This window comes from Varanus komodoensis, unplaced genomic scaffold, assembly GCF_004798865.1.
Source record: "Varanus komodoensis strain SLA01 unplaced genomic scaffold, ASM479886v1 scaffold6_2, whole genome shotgun sequence".
Classification (NCBI taxonomy): Eukaryota; Metazoa; Chordata; class Lepidosauria; order Squamata; family Varanidae; genus Varanus; species Varanus komodoensis.
Genome location: NW_025336346.1, coordinates 4,604,691 through 4,626,143, shown reverse-complemented (window position 1 = coordinate 4,626,143; position 21,453 = coordinate 4,604,691). Strand labels below are relative to the sequence as shown.

General features: G+C 40.5%; 1 protein-coding gene across 1 annotated transcript in view; it reads right to left on the bottom strand.

The window, feature by feature from the left end:
- Nucleotides 1-736: 736 nt before the first annotated feature.
- The window catches only part of DOCK3 (dedicator of cytokinesis 3), a 283,802-nt gene continuing 263,085 nt past the window's right edge, over nucleotides 737-21,453 (bottom strand). Inside the window, exons 51-55 of the mRNA XM_044451471.1 lie at nucleotides 14,190-14,308; nucleotides 9,802-9,889; nucleotides 6,447-6,569; nucleotides 5,812-5,894; nucleotides 737-3,253 (exon numbers count right to left, since the gene is read on the bottom strand). Of these exons, the coding sequence (XP_044307406.1) occupies nucleotides 2,747-3,253; nucleotides 5,812-5,894; nucleotides 6,447-6,569; nucleotides 9,802-9,889; nucleotides 14,190-14,308 (920 nt within the window). The 3' untranslated portion in view covers nucleotides 737-2,746. The remainder of the gene's footprint in view (nucleotides 3,254-5,811; nucleotides 5,895-6,446; nucleotides 6,570-9,801; nucleotides 9,890-14,189; nucleotides 14,309-21,453) is intronic.

Below are 21,453 nucleotides of genomic sequence, written 5' to 3'. Positions count from 1 at the left end.
CACTAAAACACATGCATGTGTAGAAATTGGAAAACAATAGTTCCCCCACTAATCCTTCCTATATCTAAATCTATTTCTCTCCATGGAACTTCATGACTATGGGAATAAAATTAAAGTAGCTGATACTTGTTTACATTTGTTAACTCATTACATGATCTATAGAAAAAAGCCTTCAGAACAATATTCACATCAAATGCTTTCCCAATCTGCACTCAGGCGCTAAGCACATCCTCTAAAGACATACTAGGGAGTAAGTCCCATAGAATGGATATGACTCACTTCTAAGTGAACATACTTAGGTTTGTGTTTCCAGCATTCCAGACTCCCAAAAAGTGATATGCCTTAAGAATCCTGCTGTAGCTCCACATGGTTATACTGACTGAATGCTTGACATTCCACTATTAATGTGAAATTCATTTACTGCATTTAAATTGTGCTTGCCAGGAGATATTTCGAATGGGATTGGAAAAGCATCTCTCCTAGTGGGAAAAATGGTGCTTGTTGGCCAAGGGTAAGAGTGAATGGAACTTTCTTCCATCTAGTGCAAGCTGAGAATAAAAACAGGCCAATATCTTTTTATGCCATGTTGCTTAGTTAAAGCATAAAAACAGAACTACATGTTTTGCACTGGCAAAAACTTAAGAGAAGTGCCTTAGGTTACAACCCTACGTATATTTAGACAGGAAAAAGCCTTCAACTCCTAGCTGGCTGAGGCATGCTAGAAGGTAAAGGACTTTTTTCTGTCTAACATGCATAGGATCGCGCTTTTAGAAGCCTGCCTCAATTAACACAATTTTAGTCATCCAAAGAGCACATTGTCTCCTTCACTTGGCTTCTTCATATTGTATTTAACTGAAAATTGACTTTGGTCTTTATTTCTCGGTTCCAGCCATCTTGCATAAGTGGATTTCATCTCATGCAGCAGGTTTTCTCCTTCCTCTCCTTGTATTCCTCCTTACTCCCAAATCTACTTCAAAGAGTCACCAGTCCTCCTGCACCCATGTTGAGTGTGTGTAGAAAGCTACAGGGGACAGGAAATCCATTCTGCCAACCTTGTTCATTCTGTCAGCAGACAGATACTGTTGGATTTCACTCTTAATCACCAACTGTTTTAGACATGGGGTCACAATCCTTTACATTTTCTGTGCTCCTATTCTCCTTTAATACAAAACCTCATAATGTGCTTTGGGCTATCACTATGGAAAGTAACATAATTGAGTTAAAATAATTGATCTGTTTAGCCATCAGAAGGAAAGAAAATAACAGTGGATCTTGAACACAGATAATTTTTTTGAGGGGGCATTTTTAAGGTGCTGAATTAAACAGCTGATTCAACACTGACTAAAGTCCTTTAGCTCTCAATATCTAAATTGCCATGCATGATTAGTTTTAATCTCCTAATCTTAGCCATATTGCTTATTGTGCATTAAGATGCCTTTTCTTCTCACATTTTCTAGGCCCTTTCCAAACATAATTACTAGTGTGGTTATCACATAGCTTATGGCACCATGCTCTACAGTTCCTTTCATTAAAATATACAATTATGGTATATTAATTGCTGCTCTAGTTCTTGGGAATAATTTATAGCAGTGGCTCTTCTTTTACTTCCACACTCCTTATCATTCTTTATATAAAAAAGGAGCAAAACAGATTTGTTTTGTTTGCTCTTGTGGGCAACCTTTAAAATCTTGGTTTTTATTGTGTTTACAAAGTGCTTGAAGTTCATGGTATTTCCATAGTACTGGTACAGATGGAAGTACAGTTATCCACTAGCCCCGAGAGGTGTTTGGGGCAGATGGTACAGTGTGAGATAACAGTTTGCAATATGCAGATGCTTAGCCTTCATGCAAAGGTCAAGCATGTGCTCAACACTTCTTTTTATGTGGCATAAGGTACTATTCTCCAAATTCCTAAACTGGAAGAAAAATGTGAGTGCCAACAACCTGTCTAGGTCTAAGCGCAGAAAGGCTAAAACTAAGCCACAAGTCTTATAACTAAGTATTTCCCTCATATTGTACCACTGGTAAATACTGGTGACAGTGACAATAGGGAAAACAGGAAATTTAAAAAATGGTGACAAAGTAGGAAGAATATGTTGGAAATGATGCCTTAAAACTGACATAGCAGCTGGTAAGCACTGTTTTGATTGCTTCACCATAGCTAAGGCAATGCAGAGAGAGCACTGCAAAGGTAGTTTGTATGCCTTAGATCTGGAAATTCCAGTCACTCCTTAAGTGTCAGTGCTTCTAAACTGTGTACCTTCTGACTTGACTTGTCATGGAATCCCTGAATTCAAAATGAGCATTCACTTACTACAGCAAATAAACACATTCCTAGTGCAACTGCTTCAACTTGTGCGCATCTCAAAAGTGGGAGGAAAGCTTGTAAAAACTCCATGCCATATCCCCCCTCGAAATTCTAATACTTTTCAGTTTATGCAAGTGTCTAGAGTAATACCATATATGTCACTTCCTGCCGTTTGATAAACTGTAGAAGGAATGAAGCACCCACTGCAAAAAATAGACAAAACCCCAAACCACTAAAAATCTGAAAAGTATAAAATTAAATAAAAAGGAAAGCAGCAACTGCACATGCTGGCCCAGTCTCTGGCTCAAGTCATTCTCTCAGCAACAGAGAACAAACCAATTCAGTTTTTACTCTTCTTTGAAACCTCACATTAACACTTTTTCTTCTGGTTTCTTAGACCTGGGTCAATCATGCAAACTATTCTGATTCATAGTTTTGCCTACTGCTCACTGATGCCATGCTCCCATGCTACCCTGGCTTGCTCCTCCTTTGCACCACTAGCTGGCTGGGAAATTTTGCGATGCAGCGCTCGGTGTTTTTCTTCCTCTTCCAAAATCATGCTTTCCTCATTATCCATGTTTGGGAGGCGGGAGTGATATGGTTTAGGGGGCAGGGCTGGAGGGTCCGCAGCATCCTGAGGAATGACTCCAGATGGAGCAGAGTGGCTTCGGCATGGCTGGGATTTGAGGGTTTCCAGAACATCAGGCTCTGACAGACTGTACCTGACAGGGAGATAGGGTGTCTCTAAATCTTCATCAGTATTCCAGGCCTGGCTAGGGACAGAATCCATGGTGTCAGTTCGAGGAGGCGGCTCAGATGAATGCCCAAAGTTACTTTCACTTAGAGAGGACACTCCACTGCTGGCACTGCCTGAGAGAGTAGAGTTGCTTCCATCCAGACCAGACTGGGGACTTGTGGGTGATGCGGGAATCGGGTGAAGAGGTGACTATTTAAAAGAAAGCAGCACAGAGTAGAGATATGAATGTTAAAACATACAAAGGGTGTCCCAGTACAAGCAGAGATTATGTTATGCTGCTACAAGCCAACAACCTGTGCAGTGTAACTTGTACCTGCTACAGTAATGAGAACAAGTGGTGATTTGCCACCAAATTCTAGTGAATAGACATTTTTCACTAGCAAGTACTTATTATGCTGTGCAATCATTAGTTTTCTGTTAGCACAAAGTCATTAGCAGTACTGCTGGGGAACACTTGAATACACCCCATGGAATGCTTTGCACCTGCATGAATTCATGCTACCTTGATTACAGAATATTAATTATTATTGTATAAATCTATCTTCCCCAACCTAGTGCCTTCCAGATGTTTTACACTTCAGTGTTCATCAGTTGCAGTCACCATAGTCAATGATAAGGAATTATGGGGGATAGACACCAAAATATCTGAAGGGTATCAGGTTGGAGAAGAGTGGTACAGATGTTGAAAAATGCATGCTCAGAACTCTCCTTATTTCAAAATACAAAAGTTTCTGTTTGTGATGGCAGTATACTATTTGTGTGGGGAAATTAAGCTGAAAAATAAAAAAAATAAAAGGAAAGGCAGCTGTGTTGGTTAACAGGGAATAACATAAAATTCACAGTTAGATAATATTAGAACTGATCAAAATGTCATGAAGTAGTGTGCAAATATTCATGTTCTCAAAAACTGTTCACAAGGCTAGATGGCACAAAAACCAAGGACATGGGGATTGGGGAGAAAAAAGTTTTTGTGACATTTTAGTTGGTGCTAATAAAAACCATTGTGTAGCAAACTCCTGTCTCAGTTCTTAGCATTTGCAACCATTAGAATGACTAGATGGAAAGAAAGACGAGATTCATAGAACTGTACAAAGTGTAGCAAATATGATCAGGCACAATTCTTTTTGTATGCCAGACAATTTTGATCAGAATATTCATCAACATTTCCTCTACTTTGCAATTGTAAGTACAGATGCAGAAGTAATTCTCATTTGTCTCTTATAATGCTTGAACCCACAATAATCCCATGAAGCTGACTAATGGGCGATTCAGAATAGATAAATGGAAGTACTTCCTCCCACAGCTCATAGTTAAACTATGGAATTCACTTTCACAAGATGTAGTGATGGGTACCAGTTCAGAGGGATTTACACTGCCATTAGATCAATTCATGCAGGAGAAGGCTTTTGAGGGCTTCTAGTCCTGATGGCTATCTGCTTCCTCCAATATCAGAGGCAGCACACCTATGTACAGCATTTGTTGGAAACATGGATGGGGCAGGTACTGTTGCATTTACAACCTATTTATGGGCTCCCCACTGATGGCTGGTTAGTCGCCCTGAGCACAGAATGCTAGGCGAGATGGACCCTTGGTCTGATCTAGTGCAGCTCTTTTTATATTCTTACAGAGGCCTACTGTTATGCCTATGCAGACTGTCTGTGTTCTTCAGACCTGTACACCTGGATAATTCAATATCAAAACAATTAGTGAGAACAGTTTTATATTACCAATATTGAATTTTGGCAAATTTGCTATTTAGAGCGGATTTACTAAGGTTGTTCATCTTATATCAATTCTTACTCCAAGTGCTATGCTAATCTTCGTATCACTACAACATCCCAGACTAAGGAGGAGGAATATTTTAAGAGGAAATAAATGTATAGTAAGAACAGTACCACCTGCTCTTGCATGGACAAGTTTAATTTGCAGCATTGCTTGCAGTTTACAGGGGCATCCTTTCTCCCCAGACCCTGCCCAGTATCTTGTTGAAACTTTCTCTGCTGTATTTCAGTGTTAAAGGGATAGAGATGGGGCTAGCTGCCTTGAGTACTATATAGGGATGTGTGTGTGTGTGTGGGGTGGGGAGGGAGATAAGAATGTGTAAGATAATTCTTCCAACCTGCCCTCCACTCTTATGTGTAGCTGTGCTGCTCTTTGGAGGCAGCACAAGTGTGAGGACAATCCAGTGTCAGGGCTGGGAAAAGTGCATGAATGTCTGAGAGCTTCAGAAAACCATGGTGAGCAAACTGTGGCTCCTACTCATTAGTCTTTGATAAAGTTGATCATTAGGGGAAACAGTCTATGTAAATGAACTGAAAGATTTTCTTGTTTTCAACAACAGAGTGATATTTTTCACTCTATCACATTACACAGGTATGTTTTCCTCCATGGGGCACATGGCAGCTTAAAGTAGAAGTTACAAAGTGGGAAACTGATCCAGGAGAAAGCAGCTAAATGCCTCCTCACCCCCAGGGCAGAAAGTTCTGATTGCTGATCTTCCGTGTCCCTTCCAGTTGACTCCATATTAGCTAGTTTCTAAGGGGGATGATGGGAGTCACAGACCGACAACATCTGGAGAGCTACACATTCTAGGGGATAACATCTTCAATCTCTAATCTAAAGAACAGGAGAGCAATAAATCTACTAAACTCTCACAGGAAATACCAGAATGAGTTAGTACACATAACAATCCCAGAACGATGACTGAATTAGGTGGATTGTTCTGAAGCTGGAGAGATCTTTTTTACCTTGCGCAGTGTCCGTGCAGGCAGAGCTGGGGGAGTATCATTCATGTGGTGATGGAAGGCATCAAAATGTAGTGAATAGTGTCCTTAAATGAGATAAATCAAAGAGCAATCTGTCAGAGTTAGTGTTTCTGTTCATGCTTTTAAAGCCTTCTGTGAAGCTGGCTAAGAAGGATGTAAATCCTGGTAGCACAGGGCCAGTTTCCTAAAAACCAGTCCTTCTACATGGTATTCAGTATCCACATTAACTGGAAGAACAACAAAAATTCAGTAGTATTTGTAGAATTTCACCCATATGATATCAAGGCTCCCGTGGCAAGACAACAGGCTCTTTAGCATTAAGTATCTGAAACTTCATTTGTTTTTCCTTGGAGCTCAGTAAGTATTTGTCGACCAAAGCGTTTAGTAAGACATCAGGTTAGTGTATATCACTCACAAGCCTAATTCCAATCCCAACGCACATTCATAGTACTGTTGAAGCTTTAAAGATTTATTTAACTGTCAGCCAAGGAGTTAAGAAATGTCTTCCTTTTGCTATTCTTTTTACTGGAGGAAAATACGGTGTCAGTGTGGGCCTTCACATGGTTTATCTGCACAATAATGCAGAACTTCTGCAGACCTACTGGCCTTTTCCTTACCATGGGGTAGGCTTCGGGGAGGTACTGGTGGGGCCAGGATGCTCCCAACATGGGCAGACAGGAATGGCAAGGCCTCTCTGGTTCCGCTGTCCAGACTCCAGCTGCTTGGTGCTGCTGGAACAGCTGAAGGATGGAAACAGATGGAATTTGGGTAATGTTGTAATACAAATTTCAGAGGGGCTTGGTGGTACCGAAGGCTGACTTTTTCCTTCTTTCGAAGTCTCTGGAGTATTTTGGGACTGGCCCCATGCTGTTAGGTATGTTCTGTTGTGAAGATAGCAAGTGATAGGGAACTTCATACTTTATGTCCACAAGATGAGAATAGCTGCCAGGAATCAACATGATTGGAAGATCAAGAACAGATCTTTTAAAGTTGTTTTTAAGTAAGAGAAAGGGGTAACTAAGAAAAGAAATTTCAGTATGCAGAACAGAGCCTGTTACTGTGCCGCGATGACCAAGATGAGTATGTTTTCCCTATTCCAAACCATGAAAAGAAAAATGCTGACACATGAAATTAAACAAAAAGAGTGCTGCATTTTGCCTAGTAAAGACAATGCATTTATGTAATCCATGGTAGCAATCATACCAATATGAAATGCTTTCTAAAGAGCTGGACTATTTATATAAATACCACTGTGATTTGCACAGATCTTCTTCAGAAATATTATCATTGCCGAACATCAACTGCAATCTAATCAGTGGAGAATTCTGGGGACAGGTCTTGGCCAAAATTACTTATCAGCTTCAGTAATAGAGAATATTGAAAGAGGAAGCAGCAGGCAACTTGCAGTCTTGAAATACACCCAGTTTGCACAGATAGCAAGTTATTTTGCACAATACATCAACCCATCCTGCGAAAAAGCAACACAATGTGGGTTGTTCATGGTACACCCGGTGGAGGATTGGACTCACTGTGAGTTGTCAAAACCACTCCTCCCCTTCAGTCCTCCTGCAGGTATGTATGTATGTATTTATTTTATATGCCATCACCACATGCCTCAGCATCTCGGGATGGCTCACAAATGTACAATTAAAACAATAAAACAATAACAAATTACATAAAATTATATAAAAACAAAAAAAAGTAACTGTTAACGATAAAATATCAATTTTTAAAATATCAATTAAATAAAAAGGTTTTAACCTGGCACCGAAAAGAATATAAACTTGGCTCCAGGTGCACCTCTCCAGGGAGTGCATTCCATAATCTGGGCGCCACCGCAGAGAAGGCCCTGCTCTGGGTAGTTGTTCTTTTTATCTCCTTTAAAGAGGGCTCCCGGAGCAAAGCCTCTCCCATAGATCTTAAGGGGCATGAGGGCATGTAAGGGAAGAGGCGCTCCTTCAGGTATCCTGGTCCCAAGCTGTTCAGGGCTTTATAGGTTAAAACCAGCACCTTGAATTGGGCCTGGACTTCAACTGGAAGCCAGTGTAGCTGGTATGAGAATAATGACCGTCTCCGTCAGCAACCTGGCAGCTCTGCTCTGTACCAGCTGAAGTATCCGGACCGTTTTCAAGGGCAGCCCCATGTAGAGCGCATTACAGTAATCCTCCCGGTTTACCACAGCATGAATCACCGTTGCTAGGCAGTGCTTGTCCAGGTAAGGGCGCAGCTGGTGGATCAGCCGAAGCTGTAGGAAAGCACTCCTTTCCACCGCTGCCACCTGGGATTCCTGCCCTCCCAACTGGAATGTTAACATTTTGCAATTGCCATGGCTTCCCCATCTTTTTAGCTGAGATCACTTTTTGTAATATCCAAAGTGACACTGAATGACAGTCCCTCCAAAGTGCCCAACCAGCACAATGAAGCAGCCATCACTGGTTTGCAACTCCCCGCCCTCACTCCCACTCCTTTTTTCTGTGGAAGTGTATGCACAAATGTATTTGGCACTTAAAAGGGTGGTGGTGGGGGGGAGTTGCTAGGTTTGGAGTTGCACAAGTATGTAAATAATACTGCTGAGAATAATATTTCTCAGGTATTTTCAATAAGATTGAATTATTTTATAGCATCTTTGTATGAATTATATAAGCTGCCCAGAATTTAATTTGATAGGCAGGCAAGATATAAATCTTTCGAATAAAGTCCTGAAACAAAGCTCAGTAAAAGGCTGTAATTACCCAGGCCAAATGGTGGCACTGTTTTTTTATAGCCTACAGGTAGCTAAAGAACATGATATAATTTAAATGAACATGATGATATGACAGGAAGGCAAATAGGATGAAAAATGGCACATGCTGAAATTCCATATGGAGAAAGACAGCTCCTAACCAGAATGTCTTTGCTGATTATGACTAGATGAGCCCCCTCAAAAGCAGCTATATTGTGAGAGCACATGATGGCTGTGAAACTGTACTGCTCAAGAGCAATGCAGTTATGCTAAAAGTGGCAGAAATAATCTAGCCTTTATTAGATTGCATTATTTTATGTAAGCTGCCTTGAAGATCCTTCTAGATTGAAAGGCATGCTGCTACACTGTTGTTCATATTGCAATGAAATGTGTCACTAAGGTCAACAATCTTGGCAAGGGGTACAGTGCTATAGTCACATATGTAACTGGCCCAAGAAGGAAGGAGAAGCTAGGATCTCAGTTAGGACTCACTTGAAGTATGTTTTATGAAGAATGTAAGTAGGCACTGATGTCTTTAGTAGTAGTAGATGTACATACTTTGCATCAAGACTGACTCCAACTGGGTCAGTCTTGCTGGGGAATAAAAACAACTGACCACAGATAGGGTCCCCTACTATTTATAGCCTGCATTTAATGGCATGTGAATTCAATCTGAGTGATTCTTGCCACTTTCTTGGTTGATTCAGCCAGTGGATTTAATGCCTCTCTTTCATAGAACAGCTACTATAATGACATGCTGTCAATCAACATAAATCCCCTCCTAAAAGGATTGAAATTGACATTCATATCATTACTGTATTCAGCACTTGGATCTTATGGTACATAAAGTTCATTAATTTTCTTTAGTCTGGACAATCTTGTGATCCAATCTAGTACAGCATACACATGAAAACCAGAAAGTTAGGTAGTAAGACTGCTTCATAACTGAGATAATTTCCTTAGTTATGTGTCTATTCTGCCGAGAGTGTATGGACTGAGCAGCTGCTCTTTCTGACATGCTCCTGACAAACAGTTGCGCTTGCATTTCGGAATTCTGAGATGCATGCTTGGTTTTATATGAACATTTTCTGGGCGTTCAGTCACATATGAACCTATCTTAAGAGAATAGTAATAAGACTGTTTTACATAAACAAAAAATGATATATTCTTAATTTCAAACTACTGCAGCACAAAGCAATATCTGATTAAACTGCCAGAAACAAAGTAATAGAAAATCATGCAAACAGTACCTTTTTCAGCAACAGACAGATTTGGATCACTGCATGGTTTGCACTGTCCAATCACTTGCTGGAACAAGGCTCTCTGGAAATTTGGGTGCTAAGGAAGAGGAAGGCAGCACATTGAGAAGGAAAAAATGCTGAACCTTAGTATTACTGCTTGAGTTTCTTTTCTGGAAGATCTCATGCACACAAATGCCAAGATACTACTATCAATCAGCTTATTTTGTAGTTGTAGTGTAAGTTTTTTTGGGGAGATGTAAGCATTTTATTCATTTAAGCTGACTTCTCCAAGTTGGTGTCTATCATCCCTGACCATCAACCATGATGGCTGGGACATTATGGAAGCTGGAAGCACCAGGATGGGAACGGCTCGTTTAGCACATCAAAACCTAACAAACAGTAATAAAATTAACAGCCTGTAAGTGAGATCCGTGTTTTGCTTGCATGCTAGTGGAACATTTAATGCTTAAATCATCATCTAACTCTATGTGTGATTTCTGAACTATATATGAGACAAGGCAATGCCATATGTTTCTTTATAAAATTCTGGCTTTTCTCTCACAAACATTTAACTATGCAATTTGCATCCCCCATCAACATTCACTAGTTATCTGCTTTTTGACATTCAATTAACCTTGCAAAGCTGGTCTCTGTTCTCAAGCTTTTATGTCTGGGTATAATAAGATGCTGAATAAAGGAAGAGAGAGTAGCTTATCACCTTGTTAAAGATAAGTAAGAGAAGAAGCAACATTAATTGTGGCGAGGAGGAGCAAGGAAAACTACAAACATTCCATGTTGGGGAGAGAGGAGTAGGAGCTGCTCTCTAGCATGGGTTCTCAGCAGGGAAGCAATATTTGTCTCACTCAGCAGCATAACCTGCTTGTACAAACTCCATGTTCTTTTCTTTACTCCTACCCCAATCCATCTAAGAAGGGAAGTCATGCTAGACACTTGAGTTAAAATATAAAGTACTGCCTGATACTCCTTCATGGATCACTGCCTTGTCGTGGCGAAGGGGCTTGCGTAGCTCAATGAAGCTATGAGCGATGCCATGCAGGGCCACCCAAGACAGACAGGTCATAGCAGAGAGCTCTGACAAAACCTGATCCACTGGAGCAGGAAATGGCAACCCACTCCCATATCTTTGCCGTGAAAACCCCATGGACAGTACCAAAAGGCAAAATGATATGACGCTGGAAGATGAGCCCCTCAGGTTGGAAGGTGTCCAATATGCTACTGGGGAAGAGCAGAGGGCTAGTACTAGTAGCGCCAGAAAGAATGAAGCGACTGGGTCAAAGCCGAAAGGACACTCAGTTGCTGATGTATCTGGTGGTGAAAGGAAAGTCTGATGCTGTAAAGATCTAAACTCCATTAGAACCTGGAATGTAAGATCCATGAATCAAGGCAAGCTGGATGTGATCAGACAAGAGATGAGAAGACTGAACATCGACATCTTAGGAATAAGTGAACTAAAATGGACAGGAATGGGTGAATTTAATTCAGGTGACCATCAGGTATTCTACTGCGGGCAAGAATCCCTCAGAAGAAATGGAGTAGCCTTCATAGTCAATAAAAGAGTAGGAAAAGCAGTACTGGGATACAATCTCCAAAATGACAGAATGATCTCAGTTCAAATCCAAGGCAAACCATTCAACATCACAATAGTCCAAGTCTATGCCCCAACCACTGGTGCTGAAGAGGCTGAAGTTGACCGGTTCTATGAAGGCCTACAACACCTTCTAGAATTAACACCCAAAAATGATGTCCTTATCATCATGGGGAATTGGAATGTTAAAGTAGGAAGCCAAAAGATAACTGGAGTAACAGGCAAGTTTGGCCTTGGAGTACAAAATAAAGCAGGGCACAGGCTGGTAGAATTTTGTCAAGAGAATACGATGGTCATAGCAAACACTCTTTTCCAACAACCCAAGAGACGACTCTACACATGGACATCACCAGACGGTCAACACAGAAATCCGATTGACTATGTGTTCTGTAGCCAAAGATGGAGAAGCTCTATACAGTCTGTAAAAACTAGACCAGGAGCTGACTGTGACTCAGATCATGAGCTTCTGGTTGCAAAATTTAGGCTTAAGTTGAAGAAAGTAGGGAAAAGCACTAGGCCACTCAGGTATGACCTAAATCATATCCCTGATGAATATACAGTAGAGATGACAAATAGATTTAAGGAATTAGATCTGATAGACAGAGTGCCTGAAGAACTATGGGCGGAGGTTCGCAACAATGTACAAGAGGTAGCAACTAAAACCATCCCAAAGAAAAAGAAATGCAAGAAAGCAAAATGGCTGTCCCAGGAAGCTTTACAAATAGCTGAGGAAAGAAGGGAAGTGAAAGATACACACAATTGAATGCAGAATTCCAGAGAATAGCTAGAAGAGATAAGAATGCCTTCTTAAATGAACAGTGCAAAGAAATAAAAGAAAACAATGGAATAGGGAGGACCAGAGATCTCTTCAAGAAAATTGGAGATATGAAGGGAACGTTTCATGCAAAGATGGGCATGATAAAGGACCAAAATGGCAGGGACCTAACAGAGGCAGAAGAGATTAAGAAGAGGTGGCAAGATTACACAGAAGAACTATACAAGAAAGAACTTAACATCCCTGATAACCATGATGGGGTGGTCACTGACCTCGAACCAGACATCCTGGAATGTGAAGTCAAATGAGCCTTAGGAAGTCTGAGCAACAACAAACCTAGTGGAGGCAACAGTATTCCAGCTGAACTATTCAAAATCCTAAAAGACGATGCAGTAAAAGTGCTACACTCAATATGCCAGCAAATTTGGAAAACTCAACAGTGGCCACAGGATTGGAAAAGGTCAGTTTACATTCCCATCCCAAAGAAGGGCAATGCCAAAGAATGTTCAAACTACCGCACCATTGCACTCATTTCACATGCTAGCAAAGTTATGCTCAAAATCCTACAAGCTAGGCTCCAGCAGTATATGGACCGTGAACTACCAGAAGTAAAGGCAGGATTTCGAAGAGGGAGAGGAACTAGAGATCAAATTGCCAACATACGCTGGATCATAGAGAAAGCTAGGGAGTTCCAGAAAAACAACTACTTCTGCTTCATTGACTACGCTAAAGCCTTTGATTGTGTGGATCACAACAAATTGTGGCAAGTTCTTAAAGAGATGGGAGTACCAGACCATCTTATTTGTCTCTTGAGAAACCTATATGCGGGTCAAGAAGCAACAGTAAGAACTGGACACGGAACCACTGATTGGTTCAAAATTGAGAAAGGAGTTCAGCAAGGCTGTATACTATCGCCCTGTCTATTTAACTTATATGCAGAGCATATCATGAGAAAGGTGGGGCTAGATGAATCACCAGTTGGAATTCACATTGCTGGGAGAAATATCAACAACCTCAGATATGCAGATGATACCACTCTCATGGCAGAAAGTGAAGAGGAACTAAAGAGCCTCTTGATGCGGGTTGTGGAGGAGAGTGCAAAAGTTGGCTTGCAATTCAACATTAAGAAAACTAAGATCATGGCATCCGGTCCTCTCACTTCCTGGCAAATAGATGGGGAAGAAATGGAGGTAGTGACAGATTTTATTTTCCTGGGCTCCAAGATCACCACAGATGGGGACTGCAGCCAAGAAATTAAAAGACGCTTGCTCCTGGGGAGGAAAGCTATGGCAAATCTAGACAGCATACTAAAAAGCAGAGACATCACCCTGCCAACAAAAGTGCATATAGTCAAGGCTATGGTTTTCCCAGTTGCAATGTATGGCTGTGAAAGCTGGACCATACGGAAGGCTGAGCGCCAAAGGATTGAGGCCTTTGAATTGTGGTGCTGGAGGAGACTCCTGCAAGTCCCTTGGACCACAAGGCAATCAAACTGGTCAGTCTTAGAGGAGATCAACCCTGACTGCTCTTTAGAAGGTCAGATACTGAAGATGAAACTCAAATACTTTGGCCACCTAATGAGAAGGAAGGACTCCCTGGAGAAGAGCCTAATGCTGGGAACAATAGATGGCAAAAGAAGAAGGGAACGGCAGAGGATGAGGTGGCTAGATGGAGTCACTGAGGCAGTTGGTGTGAGCTTAGGCGGACTCTGGGGCATGGTGGAGGACAGGAAGGCCTGGAAGAGTGTTGTCCATGGGGTTGCAATGGGTTGGACATGACTTTGCGACTAACAACAACAACAACTGCCTGATAAATTAAGAGTACTGAACTTATCCTTTGCTTAGAGCAGGAGCAGACTGGGAACAGAAACTGCCTCCTTAGGTAAAATCAACTTCAAGTTCCTCCTTCACATTAGTCCCTAATTCCAAAATATTTATTTTTCTGTCCAGAAAATTGTTTCATATGCTAACCCAAAGTTAGAGCATGTGTACATAAAACATTTACTCAGTTTCTTACCTGTCCATTTTCCATGATAGTTGCAGGATACAAAGCACTGCTAGGTCGATCCCGGTGTGTTGGTAGTAGCATCATCAGCTCCCGAGTATGACGGTACTTATCTGGTAGAGAGGGAGAGCCTGTAAACAAGTGAGAACGATCACGTACAAATGACAAAATACAACAGAGATTCTCTTTAGCCCAGTAACCTAGTCTCTCTGAGATGCTTGAATTGCAGGTTTGAATGATTTATACAATTCGAGTGTAAGATGGTAATGAACTTAATTATAATGGTTTATAAGATTCATTGCTCTAGTGATCAGCCCATAACAAAAACACCACAGACGAACTGCAGGGCCGAAAGCACACAGCTTAGCAAGTTAACAAATATATTCTGCAAGCTTGTTCCTACCAAAATAAAATTGCATCTGGTATATCTACCATGTACAGTGGAAAGACAACCACTACAATATTCCTTATTTGCTAAATTACTGTGTGTATAGTGCACAAGGGATTGGAGACTGTGACTACAGCATTTCCCCAGGCCTGTTCCTCCAGGGCAAGCTGAGAGAGGAATGCCTGCTATCGTAGATTACTGATCTGAGATAAAAGTGGGCATTCCCTTGCATGTTGCTTCCTATCCAAATTGGGAAGATGAGCAGCACATGAAGGGGCACAATAGTGCGCTTATGTGTCTGACAGCATAGGAAAGGATCATAACTTTTTCAAGCTTTACCATAGTTTTATCTGCTTCATGCAATAAAATAAGGTATGAACCTGTATAAGCTCAAGCAAGTATGAACACCTCCATACTTCTTTATTAACTAAAATCCATGTGACTCCTTTTAGTTAATAAAGAAGTATGGAGGTGTTTGTACAGCTTGTACAGTTTCTATATACTGTATAATAACTAAGCATTAAAGGCATAATCCTATTTTTCCCCTGCTGTCATTGTACATAAGCTTCCTAACCTCAAGGCTTACATGTATTCTATGACCTGAATGAGGTGAGGTAGCAGCATCCTCTGTTGTACCTTGCACCCTGATTTTTAGCTAGATGGTTGTTTGAGCTGTCTACATAAAGCAACAAGAACGGAAGGGGCTGGGATGCTGATGGGAATTGGCATAAATCCTCAGCCCCAGTCTTCTCACTTGCCTCTCCCTATTATGCTCCCTTTTCACCCCTCTGAGGCACATTTGCAGCCATGGTTGGAGGCATCAGGCACAGCTGTTTTCTGCATTGGCTGTGAGGGGAGTGAGGGCTTGGTCCTTGGAGCCCTGCCTCCAAGATCCCAGCCAGGAGACTGAATAATACTATGACTCCCCAGTCAATGTCATAAAGCCTTATGACTGTGCCCAAAACTAACCTTCCCCAACCTGTTATCCTTCAGATGTTCTGGACCATGGTCCCCATCATCCCTAACCATTGGCAATGCTGAACTACAACTTCCAAGTTGTAGTTCTAAATATTTGGAAGGTACCTGGTTGAAGAAGGCTAGTTTAGAGCTTGACTTCCCCAACAAGCCTATCTAATAATGTGATAACATAGTATTTATCAATATATCTATTGACACGTATTTTCTATTTTGATACATGATGTTTGGGACATTACATAATTTACCAGTCCAGTATAATTGTAGGGGAAGTTCCACACATCAAGGTACTTACTGGAGTCTACAACTGTCTAAAGATTGTCCCAAGAATTAGAACATCACTGTAAATCACTGTCCCTGCTGAATGTATTAATATGCAGAACCCGATGCACATTTTGAAGCTGCTGATACATGTTTCAACTTGTGACTGATCTCTGCCACAAACATGTTCTTCACAGACAGGTACAAACAACATATTGTACAGCCATGCCTGCTATTGGGGTTGACATGCTCCCCTTGGCAAACTTTCCATGACCACATAAATAATATCTGAACCACCAACATGTTATTTCTGATTGCTATGGTTCTTACATTAACAGAAGCACAGCATGCAGGTTATAGGTTGAGTTTTAGCATAAGGTAAAGGAATATGGTTAGCAGTGCAGGTGAAAGCCCCACACTCACTGCAATTTCTCCCATGTTATGAAGCTCAAAAATACATAAACTCCATTGTGTGACTACACGTTGCTTCCTCATTCCTAGTACATTTTCACCACAACACAAAACACAAATTGTCTGATCACCTTGTCATTCACAATATTCATTTAAATAAACATTAATATTTTAGGCTGGCTCTTTTACTCACATACACACCATAGATTGTCCTATATCTGCATGACAAAATATAAAATACTGATCTTTTAGGAGTACCAGAAATTGTATTATGGCACAAAGCACATTTCTCCACTTCATTATGTATTCCTCATATTATTTTAGGAATACAGATATAGCTATTGTGTATCATACATTTCGGAAAGCACATGGCTCAAGGTGACTATGGCGTTGGCACAATCCATAAACAATACTGGTGCTGCTTTTGACATCATGATTGTTGTTGGATTTTTAAAAAAAGGTTTGCTTTCTGTGTATTCATTCTGTGACTGTAAGTTTTCAACAGAGGGCAGTATTTGTCAGAAGCTCATTAAAACAAATGAACAAAATATATCACTTCTTTGTAACTTTGTGAATTCTAACTATTCAGACAAGCTTTATAAATATTATTAAGAATGTCCACACCTTTTTAAATTTATGTGTTTATCTATCTGCAGATAAGGATGGAGTTACTTGTTGTTTTAGTTGTTTATGGATACTTTCACAAGTGCCTATGTTAGAGGTAGTCAAAATGAGGCTTGGGAGCCACATGCTTCCAACTTTGCAGCTTGCAGCTCACTGCCTGTGGGTGCCTGTGGGTGCCCATGGGTGCCCCTTGCTGCTCACTGCCCACAGGTGCTCACTTGCTGCTCCTGGGTACCCACTTGTTGCCCACAGGCCCCTGCTTGTCGCTTGCCGCCCACAGGTGCTCACTTGCAACTCTTAAGCATCTGACATTTACCATTTGTGGCTCTTCCACTGAGCAAGTCTGGCCACCCTGGCATATGTCATGCTGAATAATCACTATTTGAGTGCCTGGTATTTCTTCCTGCAATATATATGTGTATATCTAAACTGTCTATTTCAGGTAATGTGCTTAAAGTAACATACTGCAAAACAGCGACATTCCCAAATTTAAATGCTCAGGTTTGACATTTGAGTGCTCAGCTTTTAACACAGTAAATAAGGGTCACAAAATGGTACAAGCATAAGAAATTAGGAGAGTTGTGTGTCTCATCTGTCATATCACAGGCACTATTCAGTAAATGCCTGTGACCCTCTTGCTCAGCCACATTCTACATAGCTCTTACTGTTGCAATGGGTTCATTAGCAGGGGGATAGTTTTCCACTGGGAAAAAAATACTGGGTTTGAGTGTGAGGATAGGATATTCTTGCAACAGATAAGATAGGTAGGGAAAGATGACTAGACATTCCAACTAAGTATTCATCATGAAATATGCATCTGGAAAGGGCAAATCTTGGCAGGATTTTTAATGCCACTGTATTTAGATATATTAGGATGGTTCCTAGGGCTTTGGGATGGGGTGTAGTCAGGACCTGGCATGATTTTTTGGATAAAGTAAATGTTTCTTTCTGAGCCCTTTATTTATTTAGCTGTATCTGAAGCCACCATATGAAGTGGAATCAGTTTGCTGGTTTTAATTAGATTAGTTTTATTCATCTTCCAGTTTTTGAGATTCTTCCTACAAGAAAAATAGGAAGTATTATTTGGCCTGTAAATTTTTGTCTAGTCTAGTCCAGATTTTTTTTCCAGAATTTACAATTCTGCAGATAGAAGTGTGTACAGAGCAGATATTTTTTCTGTAGCTTTGTTGAATTAAGAATTAGCATGAGATATTTTGAATGTTCTGAATGCACTGAAATGTTGTGATCCTTGCTGACTACAAGTGGAGTAAAAGAAATCTGTAGCTGCTGATGTTTGAAAACGGTTAAACAGCACTGAGAATGTGCCTATACCAGACGGTGTTGTTATGTCATGGTTGGCCAAATACAGTATATGGTGGTATCTAAATCTGTAAAACTTGCTTGGTTTATAATTCTTGAATCCTCATCCCCTTATACTTAATGCAATAATCATCAGAATATCTAAAAACTTGAAAGCCAGAGTAATATGGTGGTAAAAGGTTAGTCTGAGGACCTGGGAGATCCAGGTTCTAGTTCCCACTTGGCCGTAAAGCTCACACATGATTTTGGACCAATCAATTCTCACTCTAATCTACTGCTCAAGGGTTGTTGTTATGAGGTTAAAATGGAGTGGAGAACTTTTAAAGTCCTTCTGAGCAAGAGAACAAAATGTGAGATATATATACACGCAATGTAATAACAATGACAACATAATAAAAACAGGAAATCTTAAGTTATTATATAGGCTTATCATTATGAGATGGTACAACTGTAGAATGCTATGTCTTGTTGATGTGAGAATGAACATAAGAGCTCCACAAGAGGTCCATCAGTTTATTTCTACCTCTAGTCATTCAGATTCCCTAGAAAGATCACAAACAGGACTTGAAAAAAATCCCTCTCCTATTTATTGCTCACAATGTGGCAAACAGAACTATTTTGTCTCTCAACTAAATTTACGAATTGTGTGTCTATTCCTCCCTAGCCACAGTACACTAAAAAGAAAGGACTAATATGTCACCATGGATCGTATCCAGTGGTGCTCTTCTGTTTATTTGATCCAGTGGAAGCTTTCTTGAATAGAATGGGTGGGAAGTGATTTCCCCAGATTTGTCTTTTGTCCTGCAGCCCTTGATGTCATCTCTTACAGTTCTGGAGGGCTTTGCAGTCCTCTCCAGAGGATTTAGGGTTGCCCAGGAAGCTGTACAGGAAAGAGAAAATTAGCACACATGGCCTCCCTTCCCTTAGTTCACAGAAACCTCTGCTGGATCAAAGAACTTGCCGTGAATGGAAGGGCACAGCTGGCTAAAACCTATTAGATTTTCCTTTGTAGAATGGCATTATGAGAGACCTAAATGGTAAACATAGTCCTCCCATAAAGCCTTGCCAAACAATAAAACTAAAATTTTCACAAGAATGGTATCGGTTGTGGCATTACCACTGGCTTCATTTGTAAAGCTACATGGTTTCCACCAGGGACATTTATAATCTGTAATCATCTTTTTTCAGTACACAATATACATATTTAAGTACTATGGAGATAGGGAAACAAACAGTATGAAGATCTACTTTCTCTAACTTCTGCATGCACGTGAGACTTTGGAATGCATAGTAATTAAAGACATTAGCAAGAAGTCTCCAGTTCAAATCTCAGCTCCCCCAATCTATGTGAAGTCTTAAAAATTCCTGCTTCTAGATGCATAATATGTTTCTGTTGCATTAAAAACAACACTGTAGTCTTGTGGAACCTTATAAATGCTACTATAACTAAAACTACTACTATGCTGTAACTACTAAGACTAAAATCCAGTACACCACTAATTCTTCGGAAGTATGCATTACTGAACAAAATGGGACTAACTTCACAGTAAACACACAGAATGTTGAAAATATTGGTATCTCTGATATTTCAAATTAATTTGCTGTTACTCGAAACATGAACAGATTCATTCAGCTTTGCTGGCAACTTCTGTGTGCTTATTTTGCATACAGAGTCCAGTGTTTAAATGCTACTACTGATTAAACATGTGCTGATTAAACAGATGTGACTTGCTGTTCAGGTAGAAAAAAAGAGATGTCTGAATAGAATAGCAAGAATGACCCGACAGCTCCCACTGTGAGTACACAGTAGGGAGCAGTCTTCAATGTGCACCAAACACATCTAAATATAGTTTCCAAAGTGTTCAAGTATGTTTACTTGTGAGGCTTTCACATTCTGATTTCAAGTCAAGAAATATAGACATAATCAGAAGACATGATGGCTAATGATTCTTTGGCAAAGATCCACCGACTGAATATACGTTAAAGACACTAGTCCCCCCTTCATGCTTTATTATATTCACATAGCAAACATGCCAGGTGAATGAAGTATGAACTCAATAGTAACAGCAGAGTATAGAAATGGACAGTGTGTTTAGCATTCCTATAAACTGATAAAGGCTGCAGCTAATTTATGCATGTATATGTATGTACCGTATTTTTTGCTCTGTAAGAGGCACTCCCCCCCCCCAAAAAGTAAGGGGAAATGTCTGTGCGTCTCATAGAGCGAGTATGTGTGTGTAGTAAGTCTGTCAGATGTGCAGCCCATGGGGTAGTGATGGGGAATGTGCCTGTGATTATGTGCCCATTTCATTCAGAATATTTTTTTTCTTGTTTTCCTCCTCTAAAAACTAGGTGTGTCTTATAGTCAGGCGTGTCATAGAGCGAAAAATATGGTAATTTAAAAGCTTTCAGGAACAGGATTGGTACTATATCACAACTATTGATAGAATACTTATTTATTTAAGATATTTGTATGCCGTCCTTTGCGAAAGCCCCAGGACAGCTTACACAAATAAAATTCCAAAATACATAACAATATAATATAAATAAATTGATGACCCATTCTGGCTGCAATTAAAATAAGGTAATAAAATTCAATATTAAAACTTGTTAAAATATTGATTAAATAAAAAGGTCTTAACCTGGTGCCGAAAACATATAATGATGGTGCCAGGTGGACCTCTCTGGGAAGCACATTCCATAAACGGGGAGCCACTGCAGAGAAGGCTCTCTTCTGGGTACTCTGTCTCCTAATATCTTTCACAGAAGGTTCCCAGAGGAGGGCTTCTGCTGGGGGGTGGGAGGGCAACTAGGGAAAAGGCGTTTCTTTAGGTATCCTGGTCCCAAGCTGTTTAGGGCTCTATAGGTAATAACCAGCACCTTGAATTGAGCCCGGATTTCTATGGGAAGCCAATGGAGCTGATAGAAAACTGGGGTTATATGAGAATAACACCCAGTCCCTGACAGCATCCTGGCAGCCCTGTTTTGCACCATCTGAAGTATCCAGATGTCTTCAAGGGCACCCCCACGTAAAGCATGTTACAGAAATCCAACTGGGAAGTAACCAATGCGTGTGTTACTGTTGCTAGGCAATCTTCCTCCAGGTATTCCTCCAGAATATTATGGAAAGTTTTAGCCAAATGCTCTGCTTCAGAAAGAAGCTCTTATAGAAGCTCTTACAAGAGCAGCAGAAGGTTGTAGAAGCTCTTTGAAGGACTATACCTGTCATCAGATCTGTGCTCTAAACTCTGATGTATGTGCTTATCTGATTATATGAGATAAAGTTGATTTTTATTG